Genomic DNA, 23989 nt, shown 5'->3' with positions numbered 1-23989 from the left:
TAAAAAAAAGATAATGCAGACATGCAGCGTACAAACATTTCACACATACAGGTAGAAGATAGATGGACAAGACAGACAAAGTGGTATATCCTCCGTGGACCCCCATTTTTTTGTGCTCCCCCTCCTCTCCCTTAATAACGATACCTATGCAGATGCTAGAGACAGGTCGGTTGATGTTGTTTGTTGTTGTGGGTGTTTTATGATGTGATCAATGTGTGTGTGTGTGTGTGTGTGTGTGTTTGATTTGTTTGGCGGTTGTTGTTTGCGGTAGACGACAGAAGAGGGTCGGACCGGCTGTATGTAGTAGGGGGTGTTTGACGGGGTCGACGAGTAGTAGTTGTGCGTGGGTTGTTTCGGAAAACATTCTCTTTTGGTCGGTCGGTGTGAAGGAGTGGGTTGTCATAAAGACGATGTAATGTAGGAGGCGTTTGAGTTGAAAGGTATGTTATGTAGTAAGATGTCAAGACTGAGTGACATTGTTTGATTGGTATGGGTATCTGATGAGGATAGATGGGCTGTTGGTAGGTAGTAGGGATGTAAGCTTGACAGATAGGTAGTAGGTAACTGACAACGCCAAAGCAGTGTGGTAGACATGCTCTTTCCTTCTCTCTCTCTCTCTCTCTCTCTCTCTCTCTCTCTCTCTCTCTCTCTCTCTCTCTCTCTCTCTCTCTCTCTCTCTCTCTCTCTCTCTCTCTCTCTCTCTCTCTCTGTGTGTGTGTATACCATAGTGCATCCTGAGTATGAGTTGATGTGTATCCGCTTCGATGTCCGAGGGAAAAGGACAGTGTCATGTCCACTTCATCCTACATGCTTAACCAACATCGCCTAATAACCCTTCGATTGTTACGCTCACTCGCAAAAACCTCTATCCTTCTCTTTCTGTTCGTACACAAGTGAAATTATAACTTTCGAACCAAGCGTCGTAGGAATCCTTCACAATATCCAAAATGCCAAAACACACATTATGGTTGAGATGCACAATCTCTCTCAAAGGGGATGTGTGTGTTGGTGTTGATGAATAGGAGGTAAAGGAGGCATCATGCCATCTGGACCCCCATGGCCATGCATGTTATGCTGCATTGGCGGTATAGGACTCCTGGGCATCTGCGGTGATGGCCCTGGTGGCCCTAGTGGTGGTGCAGAGTGTGTTGCCGGCCTTGGACCTGAGGGCGGCGGCGGCGGGCCTGGCACTGGTGTGCTCACAAAGGAAGTAACATGGTGGTTATTACCCATCAACATGTCCAGACTGTTCGGTTTGTGCCACAACTCGCGCTCCAAGCCCTCGAGAATGCGCATGTCAACGGCCAGTGCGCTAGTTGGTTGGGCGATGATCCGGAAAAAGGCTATGGTCCTCGAGAAGAGCTCCTTAAGCGTCTGCTCGTCAACATGAGGGTGAAGCGTCGGGTCCCTGAACACCGCTGCAAGTGTGAGGAGGTTGCCCCATTGACTGCGAATTAAATGTCAGTACTGCATCTATCATTAAGTTGATTAAGAAGAGGTACTTACGCATGTGCAGTGCCAAAAATATTAGTGACAACAAACCGCTTGTCTGGCAAACCATGAAACGCCCTTGTACTTTCAATAAGAGCCCGGATTCCCTTCTTTGCATATTCAATAGTATCCTGAGTGATCTCGCCATTTACGCTGTGCATCTGGGTATCGAGAGGAGTCATGGCTTCGCTGGGAGTGCTGGCTGGCATCGGGGATTCGGCTGTCGCCATCTGAGCCATATTCGACTCCAGAATCTGTCGGATGTACGGCCTGTAGGTGATAACTTGGGCTCCCCAGTATTTGGCACGCAATCGGGCGGACAGAAGGTCTCCAGCTGGCGGATCTTCGTGCGTGAACTTGTACTCGGGAGGGACGAAGCGTAGATCGAGAGATTTTGTGATGACCTCAATGATATTTCCGGGTGGGGTGCCGTTCTGCGCCCTTAGCGATCGCGGATCCTCGGGGTTATAAAGCATTTGATGAATTTGATTCAACGACTTCCGGAGGTATAGTTGTGCAAGGTAGCTTTGCAAGACATGCTCCTCAAAGCCGTGGGTCTTGGCCAGGTTGATGTTGGGATACGGCATAATTTCCTCAAACGCAAGGATGTGCGATTGCGGGAGAGGAAGCTCGGCCACGATGTCACTATGGTGTACGTGTTAGCCTATTCCCCTTCATCAAATCCTCACGATGTTTGCCTACCTCTCAAGCTGCAGACACGTCCAAAAAGCAAAGACGATCTGGTTATCCGATTTCTCTTTAACGGCATTGATATTGAATGGATGGTTTTCTTGAAGTTTTTTCAGCCGATCCAAACTCCTGTACTCGGGTAAGCACTCAGTCAAGAAAGAGGAGCAGAAGTTGACTTACGGTCTCATCTTAATCTGCAGAGCCCAACCAGCCTCCTTGATATAGGCATAGCTTTCCATGACTCTTCCCAACTGCCCATGATACAGACCTGCCAAGATGTATGCGTGAATGTGCCGCAAGCTCGTTCCCGCCAGCTGTCCTCCCAAGATATCTGTCGCATATGCGAAATAGTCCAGGCCGGGAATCACATCCATGTTGCGTTTGAGCGATCCTACCCTCATAGCAGGCGCGCCGCCTCCCTGGAACGACTGCCGCCTACTAGGGCCTGACCTATCTGCGCTATCCTTGGGCGAAGGCAAGCCCGCCGAGTGCGATTGTGAACTATACGACGGCGGAGATCCCTGTATAGGAGAGGCAGGATAGCCGTTACGTACCATTGGCGACCCATGCGAAGGCTCGCTCACAGGCACGACATCCGGGAGCTTTCTATCCTTGATTAGGCAAATCTTGCCCAGCGCGAGAACCAGCAAAACAAGCGCGTTGTTGATGGATCGCTGAAATGTCGGCTTACCCGACCTGGGTAGCATCGTTGGCGAGTCTGCGCCGTCGGGTACCGGGGAGCGCTTCCTCTTGCCCCCTGTCTCGCCCTGCACGCTCAGCGGGGGCGCTCCAACGAACTTTGCGATTCCAGCACTACCCTTGGGCTTCTTGGTACTTTGCTGAATACCATCCAAAAACAACCGCACCATCGCATGCAGCTCTCTCGGTATTATGAGCGGATGCATGTTTTGAATGTTGTCCAGATAGCTCTGCACGTACTTCCAGACGGTTTCCTCCGAAAAGTCCAATGTTTGGACCCCGACCATGGTAGACCTGTGGTCCATCGGCCCAGGCGAGCCGCTAATTCCACCCCAACAATCCGCAGGCGAAGGCGCTCCCGTTTCCGAGTAGTCATCAATAACTTCCATCATACCCAGGTTGTGGTTGGACTCTCTGTCCATGCGGCTGCTGTCGAGGCCTTCTCCTCTGCCCCATAACCTAAGAAGTCCCCGCCTCTCTTCCTGTCGGATGGGATATTCTTCGACAAACTTGATGTTTTCGGCATCCAAAAAACGTTGCGCTAGACGCTTTATCGACTTCCACTTTAGCAGAAGGGCAGCTAGGGTCGTATGATTTAGCGGAATGGCGGGCGCTCCAGGTCGTACAAATGGGCCAGGCTCTTGTTCCCTCTCTTCGTCCATAATTTTCGTGATGTTGCGCGCTTCCTGTGTATCTATAGGAGCCTGCGTCCTTGCTGCGTTTTCCGAGCCTCCTGGCGACGACGAGTTGTAGCCATCTTCAATGACTGCTGAGTCAGCAGAGGGCGGACGATCATCATCCGACGACATCATCTCCGGATGCGCTTCCAACGGCGGCGCAACGCGTTCCAACCTCTTCTCGAGTCTCGTGATGCGATGGTTGAACATGCTAAACTCGTTCCTCAGACCCATGAGGTTCTCCAAGATATCGGCCGCCACTTTGTCTTGTCTACATTGTTTGGTCAGCAACGCAACAACCACCCGACAGCCGGTATACAAGTGCTTACTGCTTTGGCACCGCCTCACGGTATTTGCATTCGACCTTCTTCTCCTTACAGCTCTTACAGGGTTTAAGCTCGTCACATTTAGCCTTCAGCTGCCGGCACATATCACAGGCCTATGGGGGAAGTTAGCCTTTTACGTCCACGTCGCAACTCTTGCTGGATCGCAAGTTGCGTGTATATCCTGAAGCCAGAACCCAAACCAACCTGCGATGCTCGCTGCGCCTTGCGCTTTCCTGCCGCTGGGGCAATTTGGATATAGGGAAGGTCGCCATGATGTCCATAGTGAGGGGGGTAGTCGTATGGTTGGCCATGCGCCATGGGCGTTTGAGGGGGGAAACTCGGTTGTCTGTACATATTTTGTTGCGGACCATTGTCATAGCTCATATGGCGTTTGTCGTCAGGATATCCTTGGTGAGGTAGAGCTGACAACGGGGTTCCTGGTGTCATGCCGTCGGGACCATGGCCCGTCGAGTTGGGCCTCCGTAGGTGTGGTGGTGTGTTGCTGTCGTCGGCCGGGTCCTGCTTCACCACAACTTCTCTCGGAGGAGGATGGTAGCCAGGGTTGTACTGGTGGTGTGCTGGCGGTGGCTGAGATGAAGGATGGTGTTGTCGGTGGTCTTGCATAGGTGGATATCGGTCGGGCTCATGATGTCGCCGGTCGTCGACGGGGCCTTGCTGCGACGGAGCCGGAGGTGGCGGCGGCGGCGGCGGCGGGTGGGGATGCGAGACAGCAGGCGCGGCGCCGGGATCACCAGGACCTTGGGGTCGTGAGAACGGATGAGGGGAGGTTTGTTGATATTGCGGCGATGGCGTGGGGTGGTTAGGATGATGAGGATGTTGAGTATGCTGTTGACCAGCAGTCGGAGATGGCGTGGGATGTAGAAGCGACACACCGTGGTGCGCACCACCAACTGACCATGATGAGGTAGTTGACAGACGGGGCCGTTTTGGGTCGGGCGGGCCTGGGTCCATGCTGGGTAATATGTATGTGTATCCGTATTACAGATACACCGTTTACGCCAAACAGCAGTAGCCAAAGGGGGAAGATAGTTCAGACGACAGGCGGGAGCAAGCAGTAGCCCAAGCGCATAAGCTGTGGCAACACCATGGAGCTTTCCGAACAAAAAGCCCTAGTTTTCCGAACCCAGGAACGGGGCAATGAGGAAGCTAAGACGGAGCTTGCCAGAAGTAGGACCCGTACAGTCGGAGTCCAATGTAAGAGGCGAGAGAGAGGAGAGCAAGCTTCGGCGCTTCAGGGTTCGCGCGCAATCATAAGATAGCAAGGCCACGGGATGAAGCTTATTGGCCTGGAAGGGGCATGGGAGCCGTGCGGGCGTGGTAGTCCAGCGTAGGTATGTAGTAGGTAGGTAGGTATGTAATCGGGGAAATCTCATATGTGGGTATGGGGGTGAAAAGACTCGGTAACCTGTCGAAGTTTTGGACTCTGGAGGGTGTAGGTAGGTAGGGAGGCACGTAGGCTGAGGGATCCGGGCCGGCGCCGGACAAACGTAACCTAAAGCGAGGGCCCCTGGTGACTTTGTGTCAAGCCTCCTCTCGGCTCACACCTAGCTTCAGGTCAACGAGGCTCAAGCCAGACAGGCCGCAAACAGTTGGGCAGCAATGAACGAAGGTTGCCTGTTCGAGGGGGGGCTTGCGGGTAGGTGGGGAGCACGGGGAGTCTGGAAAATCCAGAACTCGGTTGAAGGATATGTGTGATGGGGATCAGTGCTGTGGGAGCCCGGCACAGGCAGGGGAACAGGTCGGGGATTCGGATAGGACGATCAGGTGGAACGAAGGGGGCTTTCTCGCTGGCTGGGGGGTTGTGTAGCCTGTAATGTAAAAGCGTACATACCTAGTGGCTGTACGTGTTTGGTGTTTTCTGACCGTAACACCTGGCGTGTGTGCGTGTTCTTTTTTTTTTTTTTTTTCCTGGCGTCTTTTTTTCTCTGTGGTCGGTTTGTCTCGTCGTCGAACCAAGTGACCAGCTTTGGGGGGAGAAAAGAGACGGTCAATCAGCGTTGAGTGCGGAAGAGAAAAGTAAATGGAATTTGCAGCTAGTCCACCCTCATCGCCAATCCGGCAGATTTCAGCCAACAAGCGAGTACCCGACCTCTTCTGGTGTGGATCCCCGTAGCTTCCTTTGCTCGACGGGGCAATCAGAAAGAAGCAAACGAGTGGGCCTCGAGCTCTCTCTGGTCCGGGGTCTTGCCTGTTTTTGCGGTTGAGTGCTTGCGCATGTGCCTGGCTTTCACTTTGCTCCTGTCGATGACGGTAGACCAGCGAAGTCCTGTCTTTTTATTTTATTTTTTTCCCACTCGTTCTCTTGTCTTTTCCTTTCTCTCTATATCTTTTAGTTCTCTCCTTCGTTTTTCATTCGTCTGCCCGTCTGCTCCGTTTTGCGGGGAAATCTGGATAAGCGGTGACACCAAGGGGCTGGTCCCCGGACCTGAATCCTAGCAGTTATACCTCAGTACTGTGTAGTTTAATGGTAGGTTTATGACTGGTAAGGCGTCGTCGTGACAGGCCACTGACGCGTGTTGTAGCTTGCGAATGCTGCTATCACACAGTATCAGACAGTCGCGCACCTGGGGACCCTTGATGAGGGAATGCGTACTGGTAATGACTCTGGCGTGTAGCTCTGGGCTGATGATGGAGCTTCCACACAGCGCGCAAAGAACTATCCCCTATCTTCGTTGTCGTATTCGCAAGTCATCCTCTATCTCGTCGTCTTCTTTAATGCCGCGCAATCCTCCAATGTGTTGAATGAAGGTGATAGTGCAAAGGCCGCGGGTGGGAGCCAAGACGAGTCAAGGTAGGGAGATCACTGTAGATTCGGTACGTTTCGAGTGTTGCTATGCTGCTGTGCATGCAACTTTTGAGGGGTTTCTAGATACCGACCGCTAATTTCACGGCTCGCTAGATGATTGGCGTAGGGCGGTGGAAAAGCCAACAGTTTTAGTATAGTATATCGCGATGTACCTTCTCTCGATACTGTGTTTGCAGAAGCAAGAGGAGGCCGAGTCTCGATGCTAGCGCGCGGCGCGACAACAGAGAGAGGACAACGTTTCGGCGCAAGTGGCGTCCGAATCCTGATGGTGAAAGAAGCAGTCTTGAAAGGACAACAATCAGAGATAAAAACGCGACCGATAAAAGTTACGACGTGCTGGTCCTCCTTGGCCCACGCCCTCCCAGTTCTGTTACGACAGAAGTGCAGAAGTGACAAAGACACCATTTCCGGGGGGGTCGCGCAGGTCATCACAATGGTGCGAACACACAACCCATATTGTAGTAACGGGGTGCTGACATTGCATGTACACAGGCAATATCAGATTCCCGAGATACCACTCCCTCAACTTCCTCTACGGAGTAGTAGCCTCATCATCGTTCCACTCTCGGCTACCTGCTAGAATAGCAGCCTAAACACTGCATCAGAAAGATCTCTCTTGTCAACATCTGAGATGCCAGAGTTAGTTTTGGTAAGCAAGGACATTATCAATCGAGATGACAATTGTGACTCGTTCTGACGGCTGACAGAGGGCTGCTGTCCAACGATCGGCAAGGCGCAACGGATGGTGGTGGTGATGGTGGTAACATCCGTCCTCGTAGACCTGGTGTGGGATAGGTGCCAGAGTGAGCTCAAGTGACTGAGGTGGGGTTCGTGAGGTTGCATGTCTCCTCCTTCATCTGCGTCACGACATGATAGTGGTGAACTTGCCGGACCAGGAGAGGGCGGGAGGAGAGTGAGAATGGTCGCCCTCTCCGCCATCCCTCCAACATATCCAATATCTGTTGCTGATGGACAGGGGCTGATGGGGATCCCGTACCGCGCCGCGACGACATGTGTACCCCGTACGCAGTGCTCTGTACCGCACCATATGAGAGGACGCAGTCGATACGACGTCTGAATAGTACCCGGTACAGCACAGCACATGCATGTACGGTGCCGGTCTCGCTTTCAGCATTAGCATGCCGCCAACCAACCACTCCCACCAGCCGACACTCCGAGCTAAGATAGTCACCTCAGTTCCAGTGTCACGGGCTCATAAGTTCAGGGCCTGTCAGCCTTGGCTCTTTCGGCACTCGTTGGAAAGGCAGCAAGGTATTGCCTTGGTCGAAAAACAGAACGGATGATATGAGATCTGATCACCATAAGAAAAGATCCATCCTATGTAAAAGATCTGTGTTTGCTCTACCGCTTTGGTGGTATGTGGGTCGTGGAGTGCTACTTGGAAGCAGCGGGTTGAGTGGTATTGCGAAGGGTACTTTGCATCGTGTTCAATTTCCAGAGTGGATGCCCAAGTTATTATCGCCATTTAGTAACCAGCAACCCGCTGCACGTGAACGGATGCCACTGTCCCGTGTCCACGGCGATATTCGATTTCCGATAGAGGTATCGATGCTATCGAACCTTTCGTAGAGCCGATATTGCACGATACACGATAGTTGCTATGCAAGGTACACAACACATTGTCCAATCCGAATTCGGACCTTTCCAGGCGAGATCAATTGGCTTTTGTACACTGGTGGGTAGCCAGCGACGATCTGGCCCTCTTTTCCTCGCTTCTGCGATTACGCCCAAGACGAGAAGGGGAAAGGGCTGTCTGTCCTTGTCTTTGTGACGAGGGAGCGAAAGGCGGGATGGCCGGTCGCGGACTGGGGCTCTTGGGGATTGATCACCGTGAGGGCGTGGTACCTTGCCAGCCAGCTTTTGAGGTAGTGTACACTACGGCGACATGGTGGTGGTGAACTGGTTGACTGGTGAGTGCTCTTCACGGGGCGGCGGGGTGCTAAGTAGTTCTAGCATGCAAATACTGAGGATCATGGATTACGGCTAAATACATACAAACCTCGCAATACCTCTATTTGCAGTGACGATATCTCAGGTCTTGACAAGGGCCACAGCATCCGCGCTGTCGCAGTGATTGACCTCGGATACCACTGCATGGCAATGGTAGTAGGATTGGTGCATCAAGAGAAAACTTTCTTCATTGTGATCAATTCTCTTCCACCTGTTTCTTTCCAAAGTGGAAGTTGTGGCTCCCCATTCAAATCATGGAGGGGCAGGCGCTGAGTGATGGGCAGTGGTCGAGCACTGACTGCATTACAGTTTCTTGCAAGATGGAAGGAAGCTCCTGCCGCAACCCAGCCAGGCTATGGGAAATTGGATGTTCTGCGGATGACAGGGCAGAAAGGGCACTTACGTCGGCGTCGCTCCTGCGGATGTACACAGTGCATGGGGCGCGCCTGTGGGTCATCCTGTCAAATTTACATTAACGCGATGAGAACCATGTATTACGATTGGGCACAATTCAAATCAGTTCAGGGCCAACCGCCGTCATGCTACCTCCATGGACTGGACATCTGGCTACCTCCCATGATCCGCTAAGTAATCCTACCGCACCAGTCAAGCTCAAGTGGGAGCGCTATACACTAGTCTACGTAGCAGCATCTTGGGAAGTCGCAGGCTTGAGGCCAACGGAAGGTGCTTAGGTCTAGACGAGAGCCTCTTCCCTTTCCTTGCAAGGGCTTTCCACAAAATCTCCGACAAACAGGCTCCCTCCCTCTGATTCTCCCAAGTATGGTAGGTACTCTCCCGTCCTCATGCCTAGAGGTACCTACTTTAACGGACTTTTCCGTCCCATTCCTTCCCCAGGAGTTCCTCCAGACTATCATGCCATCGTCCCATTGCGGCGACACCTGTAAAATAAGGAATGCGCAGCCCCGGCTGAAATGGAGGACATGGGGGCTATCTCTAGGTACCCGAGGTACCCTACGTTCATTGGCCTGAGTGGTTCTCATTGTGCCAGAACTCGGGAATTCTCAACGGATTCCTGGTCGGAAAAAAAAAGGAAAAAAAAAAAAAGAAGAAGAAGAAAGACGAGCATTCAACAACATCGCCATGCACAACACTCAAAATGTCATACCATGACATATGTCCCCAACAAAAACATGCGGGGTCTCAGGCGTCACTTGCTTCATTCCCTATCAGACACACAGAAGCTGAAACTGGCAGTCTTGGGACCCTCCAGGTCTCTGATGCCCTTTACCCTTCTTCCCTCTCAGATCCGGCATCTCTCTGTATCACACATCTTCCCCAGATACTGTGGATTGTGCCGGGTTGCCTACCTTGGCAAAGCGCACCCAGTTCCATTGGAGAAAGGCGGTGACTTGATGGTCAGATCCAGCAATCCATCAACGACCAAGAACAGAGGGATGTCTGTGTTCCCACTCAGTACCACTGTAGCCGGCGGGCATGTCCCAGTCTTTAAGTGAGAACCTCCTCGCCTTCATCTCCCATCCGGTCCAGCCACTCCCGCGGTTCCGTCAGGTCGGGTTTGTCCCCAACTCCATCTTTTTTTTCTAATTCCCACTCTTCCAGATCACCGCTGTGCTCTCATAGACCCCGTCAAGGACAACCAGAGGAGGCGCGAGCAGGCCCCTGTCGTGTGCACCGATGGTGATCTACCTTCTCAGCGGGTATTATGCATCTATCAATATAGCAAGTGGAGGACGCCACGAGACCTGAAGACCTATGCCTCAGTTGGGGCCACCTAGGCGGACCAACGATAGCCCAAGAGGGTGAAAGCGTACCGCTCGGCAGCTCTCGGTCTGTGGGCGGGAAGATCTCACTGCATTCATCACTACCTCTAAAGACGGATCCTCTCCTTCCCGGTGAACGGCGTGCCCTATCACGCTTATCAAAATCCGGCTTTTCGACAGCCAACCCCCAAGGGATGACATACAAATATCTTTTCCAAGAATGGTGTCTCTTCTACAAACTAACAAAGCCCATCAAGGTATCAAGGGCCGCCTGAGCCTACCATTTCTGACCTATCACTGCGTAGACCTCACCTTCACCGCTCTAGCTTACATGGGCAGAGAGGATCAGGCGCCAGGCTTGAATAGGCAGTTGAGTGGTAAACTTTTCGGGCCGCTGCAGTCCTCCATCAAGTCACAGAGGGCCATCATCTGGGAACGACTGCGTAGAGCGAAAACCGCTAGAAAACAGAATTTTCATGTGATCGCAGCTTTTGTCCACACAGATGGGCCCTTCTCCGTGGACTAAAGCTAGGTTACCGTACAGTCGGTAACTTCACCGCTCTCCGCATGTAACGGGTACACGGTACTTATGATATCTCACTCTACTGACTACCAAGATGAAAGATCATGCTTCAGGGCACATCTCGAACCCACGGCAAGAAACATAACCACAGCCGACTAGTACATCGCCAAAGCCCAAAGGTTATACGCACACATTTATGATTCTCTACACTACATCCCCATGCATACCTGCGACAAGCAATTCAACCACCACATGCAGTCCACAGTTGGTCCTACCCTGCTACCCTTCATCTCCGGGCTGCCTCTGCCTCTGTCTCTCCCACAACAACAACAACAACAAAAAAAAAAAAAGACGACGACGACGACGACGACGACCAACAAACATTTTCGGGCCTGAACTCCGTCCTCCTCTTTCCGAGCCGCCGACCGAGCTACCGATTGGCACCGCGCCTTCAGTCAGTCCTGTAAACCGAAAGTTTGGGACTCTGGATGGCGAACAAGGTTCACTTGAACTTGCGCCCGTTTCCACTTTTCACATCACCTACCCTTCAACCTTCAACGCCTTGTCGGGTGATTTTCTCATAGCAAGGCTTTCTGACGCCATAACTCGCTCATTCCCTTCCCAAGTTACTGATATGAAGGAGCAGAGGGGTTCCCCTGGCATACCGAATAAAACCTCGCCGATAGTTTTAAATCTTGTGTTTCTCTTTGCTTTTCTGCTTACTTGCCTCCTCAAGCCGGTAATGTCGCGCTTTCGAAAACGTCTGCAGTGTGTCACGCCCTCGCTCGGGACCCTTTCGCAACAAGAAAAGAAACAAAAAAGAAAGAAAAAGAAAGAAAAAGAAAGACAGTGAAGCGGTCCAAATGTCTCAAGTCCGACCACTGTCTCACTTCCATATTCCGCCCATAATTCTCTTACAGTGCACCAGAGGGACCTCTCCACTCACACCAAACCTGGGGACCCAGCTTCTCGGGCCTCAGCTGCCTCTAACATTAGACGGCATTGGCTCCGGTATTCATTTGACTTTAGTGCCCCTCAAGTCCTTATTTTCTTTTGAATTCTAGCACTATGTACACAACAGGCATAGTACAACCACTAGATGCTAAACATATTCACCGATGCACATTGAAGGCCCCGCCAGACCGCTAACTCCGCGTTTGCGGTGGCTCCGTCGCACCTTATAGGCTCCGCGAAGGTGCAGATGAGAATCGTAATCGTCGAATTGATGATGGCAGGGCTGATTTTCGGATTTGGGGTTTGGGGCTTGGGGGGTTGAGCTTATCCCAACGTGTTCCGGGTTTTCAACCACAGATGCCATGCGTGCCATCTCAAAATCTCAAAGCCTGGAGGCGAGGAAGCAGGACCGGATCTACGTTTGAAGGTCCACTACCTCCTGACTCGAGAGTCGGCGATGAAGAGACTAAAAACCGTCATGATGGTATATCTCTTATTCTTTGGTCATCTGGTTCGGGACTCGCAAGTTTACGGTAGCTTTCGCTCGGAGTTAAAGTCCCTCCCCTTGTTCGGGACATCCACCAACACGGCAAAAAGTCTTCTAGAAAAAACTTCTAATCTCGGTTGCTGAACAGTATATACAGTAAGTATATGGTGTTCAAGTGACAAAATGGCACTATTGACCACCAGCGCCAGAACGCCAGAACAAAAACAGAAGCCAGCCGCACGGTTCCGGCCCGGCATTTACGGAGTCGGGCTTCGCTCCGCTTTGCTTGGCAGTTCGCTTCAATAAGATTTTCAGGGTCCAATTGCGAAACTGTCAGATCAGCAATTCTCGTGATTGACTCAGAACCACTTGTTGACAGCAACCGCTCGCTGCTCTGGCCTGCAGCTCGGTTCTGGTTCTAGGTAGGGTTTAACGAGGTCAGGTGAGGTGAGCTGTTAGAACAAGAGAGAAAAAGGAAAGAAATAAAAGAGAAAGAAAAGAAAAAAAAACAAGGAAAGAAAACAAGATAGAGTGAAAGAAAGCGACAAAGTGCAAGGCAGTGGCACAGAGAGCGGTTGGCTTTTAAGAAAACATGCCAGAATCTGGGTCGTCGGACTCTGATGCCAGACGCGTTAACGGTCAAGTTGGGAACCATGATTTGTGGACATACCAAATATGGAACTTCGATGGTTCTCGTGATCTATGATCCCGCCCAGGAGGTAAGGTATACTACAGGTGTAGTCTAAGCTTACTTGGACCCATTAGAGGATCTCTGCATTCTCAGGGAGCTGGATAGATGGATCAGCAGCAAGCAACCCTCCACAATCATAGTCATAGTCACAGATGGTTTCATGTCAGCTTTCGTTTTGTTTCGCCTGTCGCATTTTGATATGTTCGTCCGTCTAGATTACTAGTCACCTCAATTTTGCTTACATGTACAGATTTCATTGCTTTCTTGCCAGTCTCAATGACTACCTACCTAGTATACACTACCTACATACATAATAGATACACACCATGTAGATAGGAAGCTAAACCGCATCGATCAATCTCGATCAAATCGTTTATTGCCGTGCTTATAAACCAAATTAAGACTTCTCTGCCCCCCTAGCTACCTCTAGGCCCGAGTCAAGTCTATCCAAGGAGTTGGGGACGGTCTATAACAACTGCCGTGGCCACTTTCGTTTTTTGTTTTTTTTTCTTGCTATAGTGTACCGCTAAATCTCACCTCATGTCGGGCTCATCCCCGCGATTTGCAAGCCAATCACATCGTTCGCTGCCCATCTACATGCTAGTGAAGAGGTACGTTGAGTGCCGGCCTGTAGGTAGATCCTTCCTGGAGTCTGATTGACCATAAAAAAGCGTGGGGATGAATTTGACTTGAGTGAGATTTGCAGTATTCGGTACCTCCATGTCGTTGACGCCAGGCAAGTATGGAGAATCGAGCCAAACAGCAACATCGACTGTGTCCAGTGTCATGATGGACCGGCGGTGTGGGGCCCGTCTGACCAATGAGAGTGCCATTACTACCTCTACAGGTAGGTATGTACCGCAGTACGTACCTTAACGGCTCAACTACCAACGTTCGTTGTGATCCTGTTTACGGTATATCCAAGAAGAAGGATAGCCGTAATAGCGATATAAAGGAGTTAGAGGGAATAAGAGGCGAAATAGTAAGCACAGTGTGCGAGGTAGGAAGTAGTCGGCTGCAGTTTGCGCTAGGCGCTCTAATTGCAGTAAGCCGCCAAGGTGATGCAATGATAGGAATAACCTAAGTCATGCTAAAGCATCTAAAAGTTATTTATGTAGTTGCACGTATCAAAAACAGGTTGTTCTGAACTTTCGATGTCATGATGATGTGAAACAATGACATTTAGTAAGAATTGTTGGTTGCTGGCGCCTTAAGTTGATGCCAAGCCTGGGGTTTTGGCTTGAGCGCTTGGAAGCTTGTATGACCTCTTACAGTCGATTTATCCGGCTCGAGTAGAATAGTGTAGTGTTGTGCTGTGTTTACCTGTAGATGGATATAAACGCGTAGCGCGGTTTTCACGAGTCGCAAAGAACCTTGATTCTGTCACAAGAAATAACAGGTTTGCCGTGTGACTGCTCCCTGTGTCCTGTAGTCAAGTTATGCCGCTCCTGCGCGCTACCCTTTTGAATCCATGCAGAGGTGTGGAGCAGAGGTGTTTCCTCACACCTTCCTCCTCTCTCTTCCCTTTCCCCATGCTCCCATACCTATTAATGCGCTATGTGCGCTATGTCAGTGGCTTGGTGGGCAGGAAAGAGAAAGAAGGAGACTTAGTTTGGTACACAAAGTTGAACCTATCAATTTTCCCAGATGAGCCTTGTAAGCCCAGCGTGCCAGTGTTGCTGACCACTTACCTTACGTGTAGGACCAATGGAGGGGGGTCCGGATCGTGATCGACATCCCAAACTATAATAATTCCCCTTGTCAACTTTCGTGGCTCTCGTGGCTTCCTTGTAAACGACCCGGAACACGGGGATCTCAGTTCAGCTCCAAGAACGCCTACCGCTGGCCTATTGTGGGGAAATGTCTCAACCATCTCGGTTGTTGGGTGATAGAAATGGATGCCACCTTCAGGTGCGTAACTAAGTATAGGTAGGTTCAAAGACGGTAAACGTAACGTAAAATTCCATTGTTAGGCGGGTGGTGAACTCCAGGGGCACTACAGAGTCGGCCTAGCGGCGGAAGATTTGGGAGTCAAGCAACGAGAATTGACATGGTGTACATCCTCGAGGAATACCTGAGAAACACATGATCGCCAAAAGAATGACAGTGTGACTATCATAAAGATACGTGAGCTTGCAGGACATGTCCTGAATCCACTGCAATTTGTGTTTCATTCGGCACTTACTAGCCTAGCGGGTGTGTTGCGATCTCCCGTGAAATCCACCGAGCGCTGACGTCTGTTCTTCTGTGAGTGAGAGATAACCTGGATCACACACAGCATAACACTTGATTCCTTGTTGGATTGTTCGTAACGGGATTTTGGATGATATAAGAGTTGAAAACGGGTAACATCATATGTTGCAACTGTAATATTTGTCGTTCTGTTACGATTTATGTCCAGACGTTGCTTCTGGTGAACTCCAATCTATGACCATGAACCAATCATCTCACAGAACTGGAGAACAGCTGCTCCTCAAACCAGCAGGAAAGTCGATCGGCGCGCGACGGTGCCTGATACGCACGGAACACAGTCGATTTATAGTACTAGGCTGTGTAATGTATAGTGCGCCAGGTACGTATTTTATCCATGGAGAGGTCATAATCACTAGAAAGGCGGGATGACTAAGATCGGGGTTATGCATGTCAGTATATACTACTGTGCTTGTTGAGCGAGGGCGGCCCCATGATCCTAGCGAAGTTTCCTTTTTTTTTTCTTTTTTTTTGCAATTTTTTTCAGCCAGCTGTGCATCACAGTTGTTCCAAAGCCTTCGCCCTTTTCGAATTATAGCAGAGGCGTGGTGGTTGCGCTCGAACACGCATCCTAACCAAGATCGCCAAAGACCTTTATTCCGATGCATAGCATTTTGCGGGGCCCTCGCCTGGAGATGGCAGGGTTTTCAAACGTGTCCTCGAGTTGATTCGGGGACAGAAGCGAGAATCACAACCGCATGGTAAGCACCCACGTTATAGCAAGGCCTCAAGCTTGTAGATAGGGGCCGGCTATTGACAATCGCACACGTTGAGGCAACCTTACTCGTCAACTAACGATTGCCCAGATGTGATGAAGGCAGCAACGTTGTGTGTGATAAAGCCCGAAGTCGGGGACTGGCACCCCATTGTTGCCAGGCTGGCGCTGAGGCTCGTGGGATGCGTATACCGAGAAACATTTTGTCTCGGGTGCAAGGGATAGCCGGGTCATATTTCGGCTGCTGTAACATCGTCGTCACGTCGGATCTTCCTTTTCTTTTTTCGCCGCTTTTTTTCCGGAGTCGCTCCTTGGTCACCATCCGCAACTGGTTGTTGATCGACAACAGTAGGGGTCTCGAGAGCCCGTTCGTCAGCAAGTGGCAACTTGGAATCCGTGAATGGCTCAGTCAGAACGAGGTCCCCTCTCTTCCCCATAGCCTCGCGACTTGCTTCTTCAAGTAGGATGCCAAAGGCAAGTAGAGCGGTTTCATCCATGCTCCTCTCATCAATGGTTCGGGAGCCAATGACACAACGCGGACCGAGGCGAAGGGCCATTGCGTCGTAGAAGTTGCTGGTGTACCCATGGATGGACTTTAAGAGGTCGCTGTCAGGGAGAAGATGACGTCCGCCATCGGGCAGATGCTCGCTGGCCCAGTAGATGTCATTCTCTTCATAGCGAACGGGTGCGCCCTTGCGGCGAAAGAGGACTTCCTCAGGCGCGTACCTGGGGTCGCGGGAAGAGTGCAGCCCGGAGGACCGATTTGGTCGTTTACTTGAGGAGTCGTTTCGGCGTGAAGCACCTGATTGAGATCGGTCGTTCAAGGTCACATTACCTGGAAGGGAGTTAGATGACAAAGTCCACACAGGTTTCGGGCAAAGGGGACATGCAAAAGACGAGGCGACGAACATACCGGCAACGGCATCGTAGACGTTCAGTTCACGTCCTCGACTCTCTTTTCTCGATGGGCGTAGTTCCTCGTCGGAATAGTCACTGGGGGCTGGTGACGAGGTCATGTTGGAAAGGAATGATAGAAATGGGGTGATATTGATGTGATTTTCCGCTGTGAGATTGGCAACTGAGGAAAGTGGAAGAGTGTTTCGAAACTTTCGTTCCCTTCAGCCAGCAGGACGACGGCGCGTAACAGGAAAGTTTTGTGTTCTGCCCGAAACACTGCTCCCCATTTCAACCAGAAGAAGGAGCTACACGGATTTCTCTGTCGGTCCCGCTCTGAGATAGTGAGAATATAGGTAATTTCTTGACTTTAGTTGATAAAGGAAATTTAGAAGCATCTCAAAAATCCAGTCTGTTTCCTCCTTGGTGGCTAGAGAAAGACGGTGGTCCTACCTCTACCGACGACAAAAAGGTTCGAGACGAGACTGCCCGGCAGGCAATGGGCGGGGAATTCGGTTGGAACAATTGTCCCTACGTGCCTCTAGGTACTGCCCCTGCCCTGGTACCCTGGGTGGCCCGTGTTTTTGCATCCAACACGCCAAAGTACCCCGCGTTCAACCGCAGTGGCCCCGCTCACTCCCGTCACTGCAGGTGCAAGCTTCCTGTTCTGTGCAGCGGCATTCCAGCGGTGAGATGAGGAACCTCAAGGGACTGGAAACAACGTCGCATCACGGAAAAGCAACAACGTCGGCTTGGTGGTTCACTCAATCTTTCCTCATTCATCCTCACTCAATGCAGCGTCCATCCAAGCAGCACCAAAGATATTATCGATATTTTCGGCCCGCCTAATGGAATAGCTATTTTCACCCTGCCTCTGCCACTCGAGGTGATGAAGCTTCCCCGTCTGTAATGCAGCAAAATGGGTTGCAATCCGACGAAAGCCAAGGCATCCGACAGTCTGGGTACGGCCCTCCATCCGGCCTCTAGTCCATCAGCCCAAGCCCGCCATGAGACCTCTATCCTGCATAGACTGCCCTCGCACGTCACGGTCCACGCGATTTAAACCCGATCCGTCTTGACACCGCGTCTCGGCTGTCACCATCAAGATGAAGGCCGATCATCAACTTACCACATTCGTTTCGCTCTGCTCCACGGTTTCGCTTTGATGGCGGAGGGCGGACGGAAACCTTGCTTGCTGGCTGGGGTACGAGTCGGCGGGCTCGGGCGGGTCACCAACCCGGAATCCACCCACCAACCGGCGTCCTTCTGGGCTCATCAGGCCGGTCTACGCAAGTGCTTTGGTTCTCAAAGGGCTTGAAGGGAGAATGTAGGTACCGCTTGGGCATTTGTTCGTCTACTCTTGACTCTTTGCTAATCGCCCTGGAGCAGACTGGTCTACAAATACGGCACGCTTGGTTGGCACGTTTGAGCTGGGTGCAAAGGTTTCTTCACACGCCACCTCACCCATCGCCTTTCATCTGCTTGTTGCTTGCGGAACACAGCGTTTGGGCGCCCGGCTCGTCGACCTGCGTTCTTCGGCTGCCGTCCATTCTCTTGTCTCTCATGGCCAGATAGATGGCTCTGCTGCTGCCAACCTGGCTGTGACCTGGTCACTTGTTCAAGACCATATTGTGGCTAGCGGATCAGCCGATGGTGTCGCGCGTCTCTGGAATATCAGACGGAACAGTACGCTCATTGGCTTTTTGGACCATAAGGACCGCCTAGGAGTTATACACCCTTGTACAATGGACAGTTCAGGCCATGTTCCGCGCGCCTTATTCCAGGATTCTTTGAGATTTGGGTACCTGTGCCTTGGCGAAGGTGCACAACGGGCCAGTAAACGGTTTGACCTGGACAGATGACAGTGCGTACATTGTGTCTGCAGGTCACAATCGCCAATTTTGTGTTTGGGATACCGCTACAGGGGTGAACACTTTGGCGAGCTCTGGCCACAACCATCCGAAATGATTACAATGGACACTTGACAATATTTGTCTCGCCTTCACGACTTACTCCACAAAAGAAGGAGTTTTTGTTCTATCCGAATAAGAATGGGATGCTGGTTACGGGTTTACATGAGGGCACCCTTATTATCAGGCTACGCGGCATGGGTCCTGCTGTGGCAGCTACTCGTCAGGTCTACAAGATCGACAGTCTGACTAGTGGCTCGACGAGTATCCGTGCACAGAGGGGAGAACGAACGACCAGAAACTTTCTCTCCAGCAGTACGTAGCAAGTAACCAGTGCCCCTTTCGCTTGGTACATGCTAATGTTGGTAATAGTCGTCTGGATAGGAACTGAGCCAATGTCTCTGATGGCATCTACAGTCGACATCTCGACGGACATATCCGTGCCTGGACACCCCAGCTAGAGGCCCTTGACAAGGAAGATGAAAGCACCAGTATCGAAGACGCCACTGGAGCTCGGGTGAAGAAGCGCAAAGTGCTGGATGATGTCTTCCGAACCTTGATGGGTAGGGCAGATCTCGTTCTCCTAAAGCGTTGTCTAGTCTCCTCCGGGGCACAACTTTCTACACTTGTCCTCGCGCACCTTATAATGGAGGATGGAGTTACTCGGCGCTCCCGTTTTCACAAACATGAACCTAGCGAACCTGAAATCGGCGAAGACAGGCGATTATGGTCGCCGACTTCCTCGTCTCGGGAAGTACACAATGAAACTCGTGATCATGCAGATCAAATTTCGTTATGGCTTTTCAAGTCACTGTTGGTTTTGTCGCCAACAGCATTGCTCTTGACAGATACACCTTCCTGAAGCGAGTGCTAGGATGAGTGGAACGGCCATCCTATAAGAGATATACCATTGACCGTGATCGGTCATTGACCGGAAACACGCAATCATACCCCGGTCATGGTGGAGCAGCCCGTCGTCCATCCGTGGGGAAATAAGACATGTCTCGGACTTCCTCGGTCTTGTTGGCTCCTTTGTCGCCATTCCATGCATTGGCGACAACGCTTGCTGGTCATGCAAAGCACGTCAACGCGCTGGTCAATGTTGAACCTCCTCCGCCTTCTCGCTTGGGAAAACACATGCGTATATTCCGGTGAACTAGGTATTAAGAATACGAGAAAGGCAATGTCGGGTCGATACTGGTTGCTGGATCATGCCGAGCACCTCTCTCTGACCTGGCCAACACCCGGGGGCCCGGCATCTTTGGTGGTTCGCGCAGCGGAGCGGATCCAGGGTCTTGCAGTGTGGGGTTTTTGGCTTTTGACGGACCGCGGTGCCCACAAAAAATATTGTGCCCCCACTTCGAGACTACTATGTATGTGTTTCCCACAACATTCATTGAAAAGAACTTCATACAAGCCCGTTCTCCAACAACACAAGGTCCGCTGGCTCAATGGCAGAGCGTCTGACTACGAATCAGGAGGTTCCAGGTTCGACCCCTGGGTGGATCGATCTTCTTTTTCTTTTGCCTCTCCTGCGATTTGTTGCGCGCATGAGGATGAATAATGATTCTGCCTGTTCGTTGTCAGCTTTTTGTCATTGAAACCCACAATCCTCCTTTTACGTCCTTTGCCTGTCCCTGACTAGGCCTTTCACTAATCCCCCTTTAGTGAGATGCGAGAAATCAAGTCCGGCAGATGGTGCTCAGGTAAAAGCACCTTGATGGTTTTCACTCCATACAATCAATGTCCACTCATGTTTTTTCTGCCCTCTTCGATTGGCGAAACGTATAGGAACCGGTCGAAAGCAGGGATCGTAGAATGCAATCCCCCCTTCAGTCCCCCCTCCTCCTTTCTCAGATGCCAGATCTCACTCTCAAATATCCAATCTTCTAGCGTAGCGTGCTCTCCACACCGCACCTCGCTGAAGTGTATCGCTTGGTCTAGCTGTTGGCTATCATTTCTTCCCTCTTCCAAAATGTCACTCGGCCCCTCTTACTATCTGTTCCCCAATCAGTCTTCTGCCCGTGATCCGACCCTTGTTTACTGATACGGTCAGTGGCCGCAAGGCTGGGGAATATGGCCGGCACCGACAGTCTGGTTCAGAGGAGCCGCGGACGCATAGGCCTGTCATCCGAGTGCGCGTCAGACGCAAGATGGAAAGGCTTGGCGGGTTCAAGGGGGCAGAAGAGCGTGCATTGAAGTTGAGGAACAGCACTTGGTCTCCACAGCCGTATCCTACCTTTTTGTACTTACACCGTCGTTCATTTATCTGCGAAAAGCGCCGAATATGGCAGCGCCTCGGTGTAAACATCGCCTAGTCTCAACTCTGAATTCCACGGGCCACCGTCTCGTCTCACCAGGGAGCGACAGCACGCTATCGTCTAGTAGCCATGGCAGAGAGCGGGAAACAGGGGCACGGGATAAGGAACGAAAGACCACAAATTCCCACCAATTTTGAAGCCAGCTCAGGCGAAAGAGCATGGCAAGATTGCCCCTGTTGGGTCCCGCCCTCTCAACCCCGTTTATCTTTCACGGGATAAAGATCTGCGCTTCCGGATCTTTTTCTCTCCTTGCTTTTTCAGCCCCATAAGGACAATGTAAGTACAGCGACCGAAACACGGGGCAAGGCACATTCTCAGCTCAGCGACTTGCTTACCTCTGATCTTACAAACTTGATCCCTGTAGGCCAATGATTCCGCGCGCCTCACTTTTTCTCGTGATTTACTCTGCTTATTCCAAATTGGACAGTTATGTCCGTGGTTCTTACAATTACGTCTTTATCATTGAGCGAGCATGACTGGGTGAGGATGGGCCGTTAGATGGCGGCTATCTCCCGGTTACCACTAGGGAGATGGTGAGATGGAGAAAGATCTTGGATAACATTCATTGGCGATGTCTACGGAGTTAAAAGTACCTTCTACGAATATGCTGTACAAGGGCCTATCCACCTCGCTTCCCGTTAACGCTCAGAAGTCCTCAACACTTTCTATATTGTATTACAGGAGAACTTGCGAACTCAGTACACACCGAACTGAGGATCACAGCCTACCTCGTCACACATTCCCTCCAAGGCCTTAGTTACCAAATAAGTCAAGTTTATGATTTCAGGTCAAGCCAAGTTGGGCAAGCCTGTAACCATGAATCACAAGGTTCAAATTTTTTTTTTATTTTTTTTTTTCCTATATATGACCCCTCCACGGGCGAACTATCATCCATCGTGTTGCTATTGGCTTCCTCGCATAGTTTCCACCCATCCTACAGACGATGAGCTCTTGCATGCAATGGCGGTCCCGTGTGAGACAAGATTTTTCAAGTACCATATCAGCTCATTGCAGGAACTGGAAGTGTCTCATTACGCCCAACACTTCCTTGTTTTGCCTCAGCTTGCATCGCATATGGCTGTAGGGTGATGTTTATGGGGTGAGGTATCAGATGAACACGGACAGCCAGCTGCAGCTTTTTGTCAACAATGAATAGCAGGGGCTCAGCCAAGAGCGGCGTCCCCAAGAGTTTCTCATTTTTTTCGAAGTTCACTCTGTGGGTGTCAGGTTGCTACCTCTAGGTTTTGGTCTGTTTGCGGTGAGCATTTCAAAACCAGGAACCTACCTACCACTTACACATTTGTCGCAGGACGCTCTATTGCCAGTTCCATGATGATATAAACCGCTAAGGTTAGTCAAACAGGCATGATACACCATAATTGCAGATAGCCCTTATTCCATACGCTTCACGTAATGGTGGATGGTTAACAGCTAGTCTGATACTGGCATCGATATATCTGGTGGTTGTATTGGCGATATGGAAGACCGCATTTCCTGTTTTCTATTCTACAGCCGCCAGGGCGACAACGAGAAAATGAATCCGTTGACACTCACTCATCAAGCTGGCGCAGCCTAAATGCAGTCGCTTGGATGACGCCAACAGTGACCAGCTTTTGAAAAGCGCCATCTAGGAGCCCGTAAAAGCATGGACTACCTCTAGGACCCAGAAATTTGTTTTCCACTTTCCCCGGTATACTTCAAGTCTGCCTAAGTACAACCATAACCTTAGCAGGCTATCCATCCAAATATGGTATGCCTCGGCTGTGAATCTAGACGATAAACGGCCATATGCCCTAGATTAAGACGAGATGTTGCCCCTTGCAAGAATCTTGATGATTGGGTTGTATGTTGGTTTTCGAGGGACCTCTACAAGTTATCCTCACTCCTGAAAATGGGTTTGCCGGGCCTGATAACTTGGAATCCAGAGTCTGGCAAAGCTTAGCGCAGCCGGAAAGATTGAGCAGGGTGGTTTATGAAGGTTTGGGGGCATCATCAGGTTATTAGGACGTACACACCCCAGCTTTATTGCACAACTCTGACTCAAGCAATTGCACTTTCACGATATCTGATTTCACCGCCGAGTGCAGCGTTCGTCACGGTATCTCAGAGCATAGTCAGAGCCCGTACGCCCTCTGATGCCGGATCTTAGACCGTGGGTGATAGTCTTTCTTCCCAGTATACGGATCCGGATGACTGTTTGAAATGTAGTCTGGATGTTGTCAGGGCCTTTGTATGGTGTACCCCTTATAATATCTGACAAGAAGTTATCTCGATCAATGGGATCAGGCATAGAGGTACTCAGGTCTGCCGAAGAATGCTAACGATCGAGGCCCCAGCTATATGGCTGGTAGTGAAAGAGTGTCAGGAGACCGAAAAGAAACAGTGCAGTTTCGTAAATTCATCAACTACAATCACTGAATTTAGCTTTCCAGTGTCCCTCGTTTATACTGACAAAAAAAAATCAACAATTCGAAAAGGGGTATCCGAGGATCAAGAGTGCGGTACTTCTTTTTTCCTCAAGCCGGTATAACTCTACAATTCGTAACAACGTGCTACACGGGCGTATTTTGTGGTCAGCTACATGGACTCGAGATGAAATGTTTCCGGGATTCGTTAATCCAAAGCCTCGCTCTGCGCTTGAAAGTGTCGGAGAAGGCCCCTACATCAATGGACCAACTGAAGGACATAGGTTGAGAATCAGGCAGATAAGGCCTCAGACTGGGCGTGCAGCTTCGGTGGGAGAAAACGGGATGAAGAACTTCGAGATGGAAGAAGAAGGAAGAACAATAGCGATAATGTTAAAGTCACGTTTCATCATACA

The 23989-nt window shown here is 50.8% G+C and overlaps 2 protein-coding genes and 2 non-coding genes across 4 annotated transcripts; 1 reads left to right on the top strand and 3 right to left on the bottom strand.

The window, feature by feature from the left end:
- Positions 1-683: 683 nt before the first annotated feature.
- NCU04663 (hypothetical protein) lies at positions 684-5891 on the bottom strand. Its single transcript, XM_954113.3, has 7 exons — positions 5736-5891; positions 4088-5448; positions 3887-3996; positions 2362-3828; positions 2194-2310; positions 1507-2136; positions 684-1447 (listed from the first exon to the last, which is right to left on the bottom strand). The coding sequence occupies exons 2-7, from the start codon at positions 4853-4855 to the stop codon at positions 988-990; spliced, it is 3552 nt and encodes a 1183-aa protein (XP_959206.3). The 5' UTR covers positions 4856-5448; positions 5736-5891; the 3' UTR covers positions 684-987.
- NCU14060 lies at positions 5812-6784 on the bottom strand. Its single transcript, XR_897927.1, has 2 exons — positions 6498-6784; positions 5812-6336 (listed from the first exon to the last, which is right to left on the bottom strand). It is a non-coding gene; the product is annotated as a ncrg12 (non-coding RNA).
- Positions 6785-15421: 8637 nt separating this feature from the next.
- Positions 15422-17384, bottom strand: NCU04665 (hypothetical protein). The gene is made up of 2 exons (XM_954115.2): positions 16957-17384; positions 15422-16878 (listed from the first exon to the last, which is right to left on the bottom strand). The coding sequence occupies exons 1-2, from the start codon at positions 17057-17059 to the stop codon at positions 16274-16276; spliced, it is 708 nt and encodes a 235-aa protein (XP_959208.2). The 5' UTR covers positions 17060-17384; the 3' UTR covers positions 15422-16273.
- Positions 17385-20284: 2900 nt separating this feature from the next.
- NCU15088 lies at positions 20285-20356 on the top strand. The gene has a single exon. It is a non-coding gene; the product is annotated as a tRNA-Arg (tRNA).
- Positions 20357-23989: the final 3633 nt, after the last annotated feature.

Source organism: Neurospora crassa, linkage group V, assembly GCF_000182925.2.
Source record: "Neurospora crassa OR74A linkage group V, whole genome shotgun sequence".
Taxonomy (NCBI): Eukaryota; Fungi; Ascomycota; class Sordariomycetes; order Sordariales; family Sordariaceae; genus Neurospora; species Neurospora crassa.
Note: the sequence above shows the minus strand (reverse complement) of the source record. Positions and strands in the feature narration are given on the sequence as shown.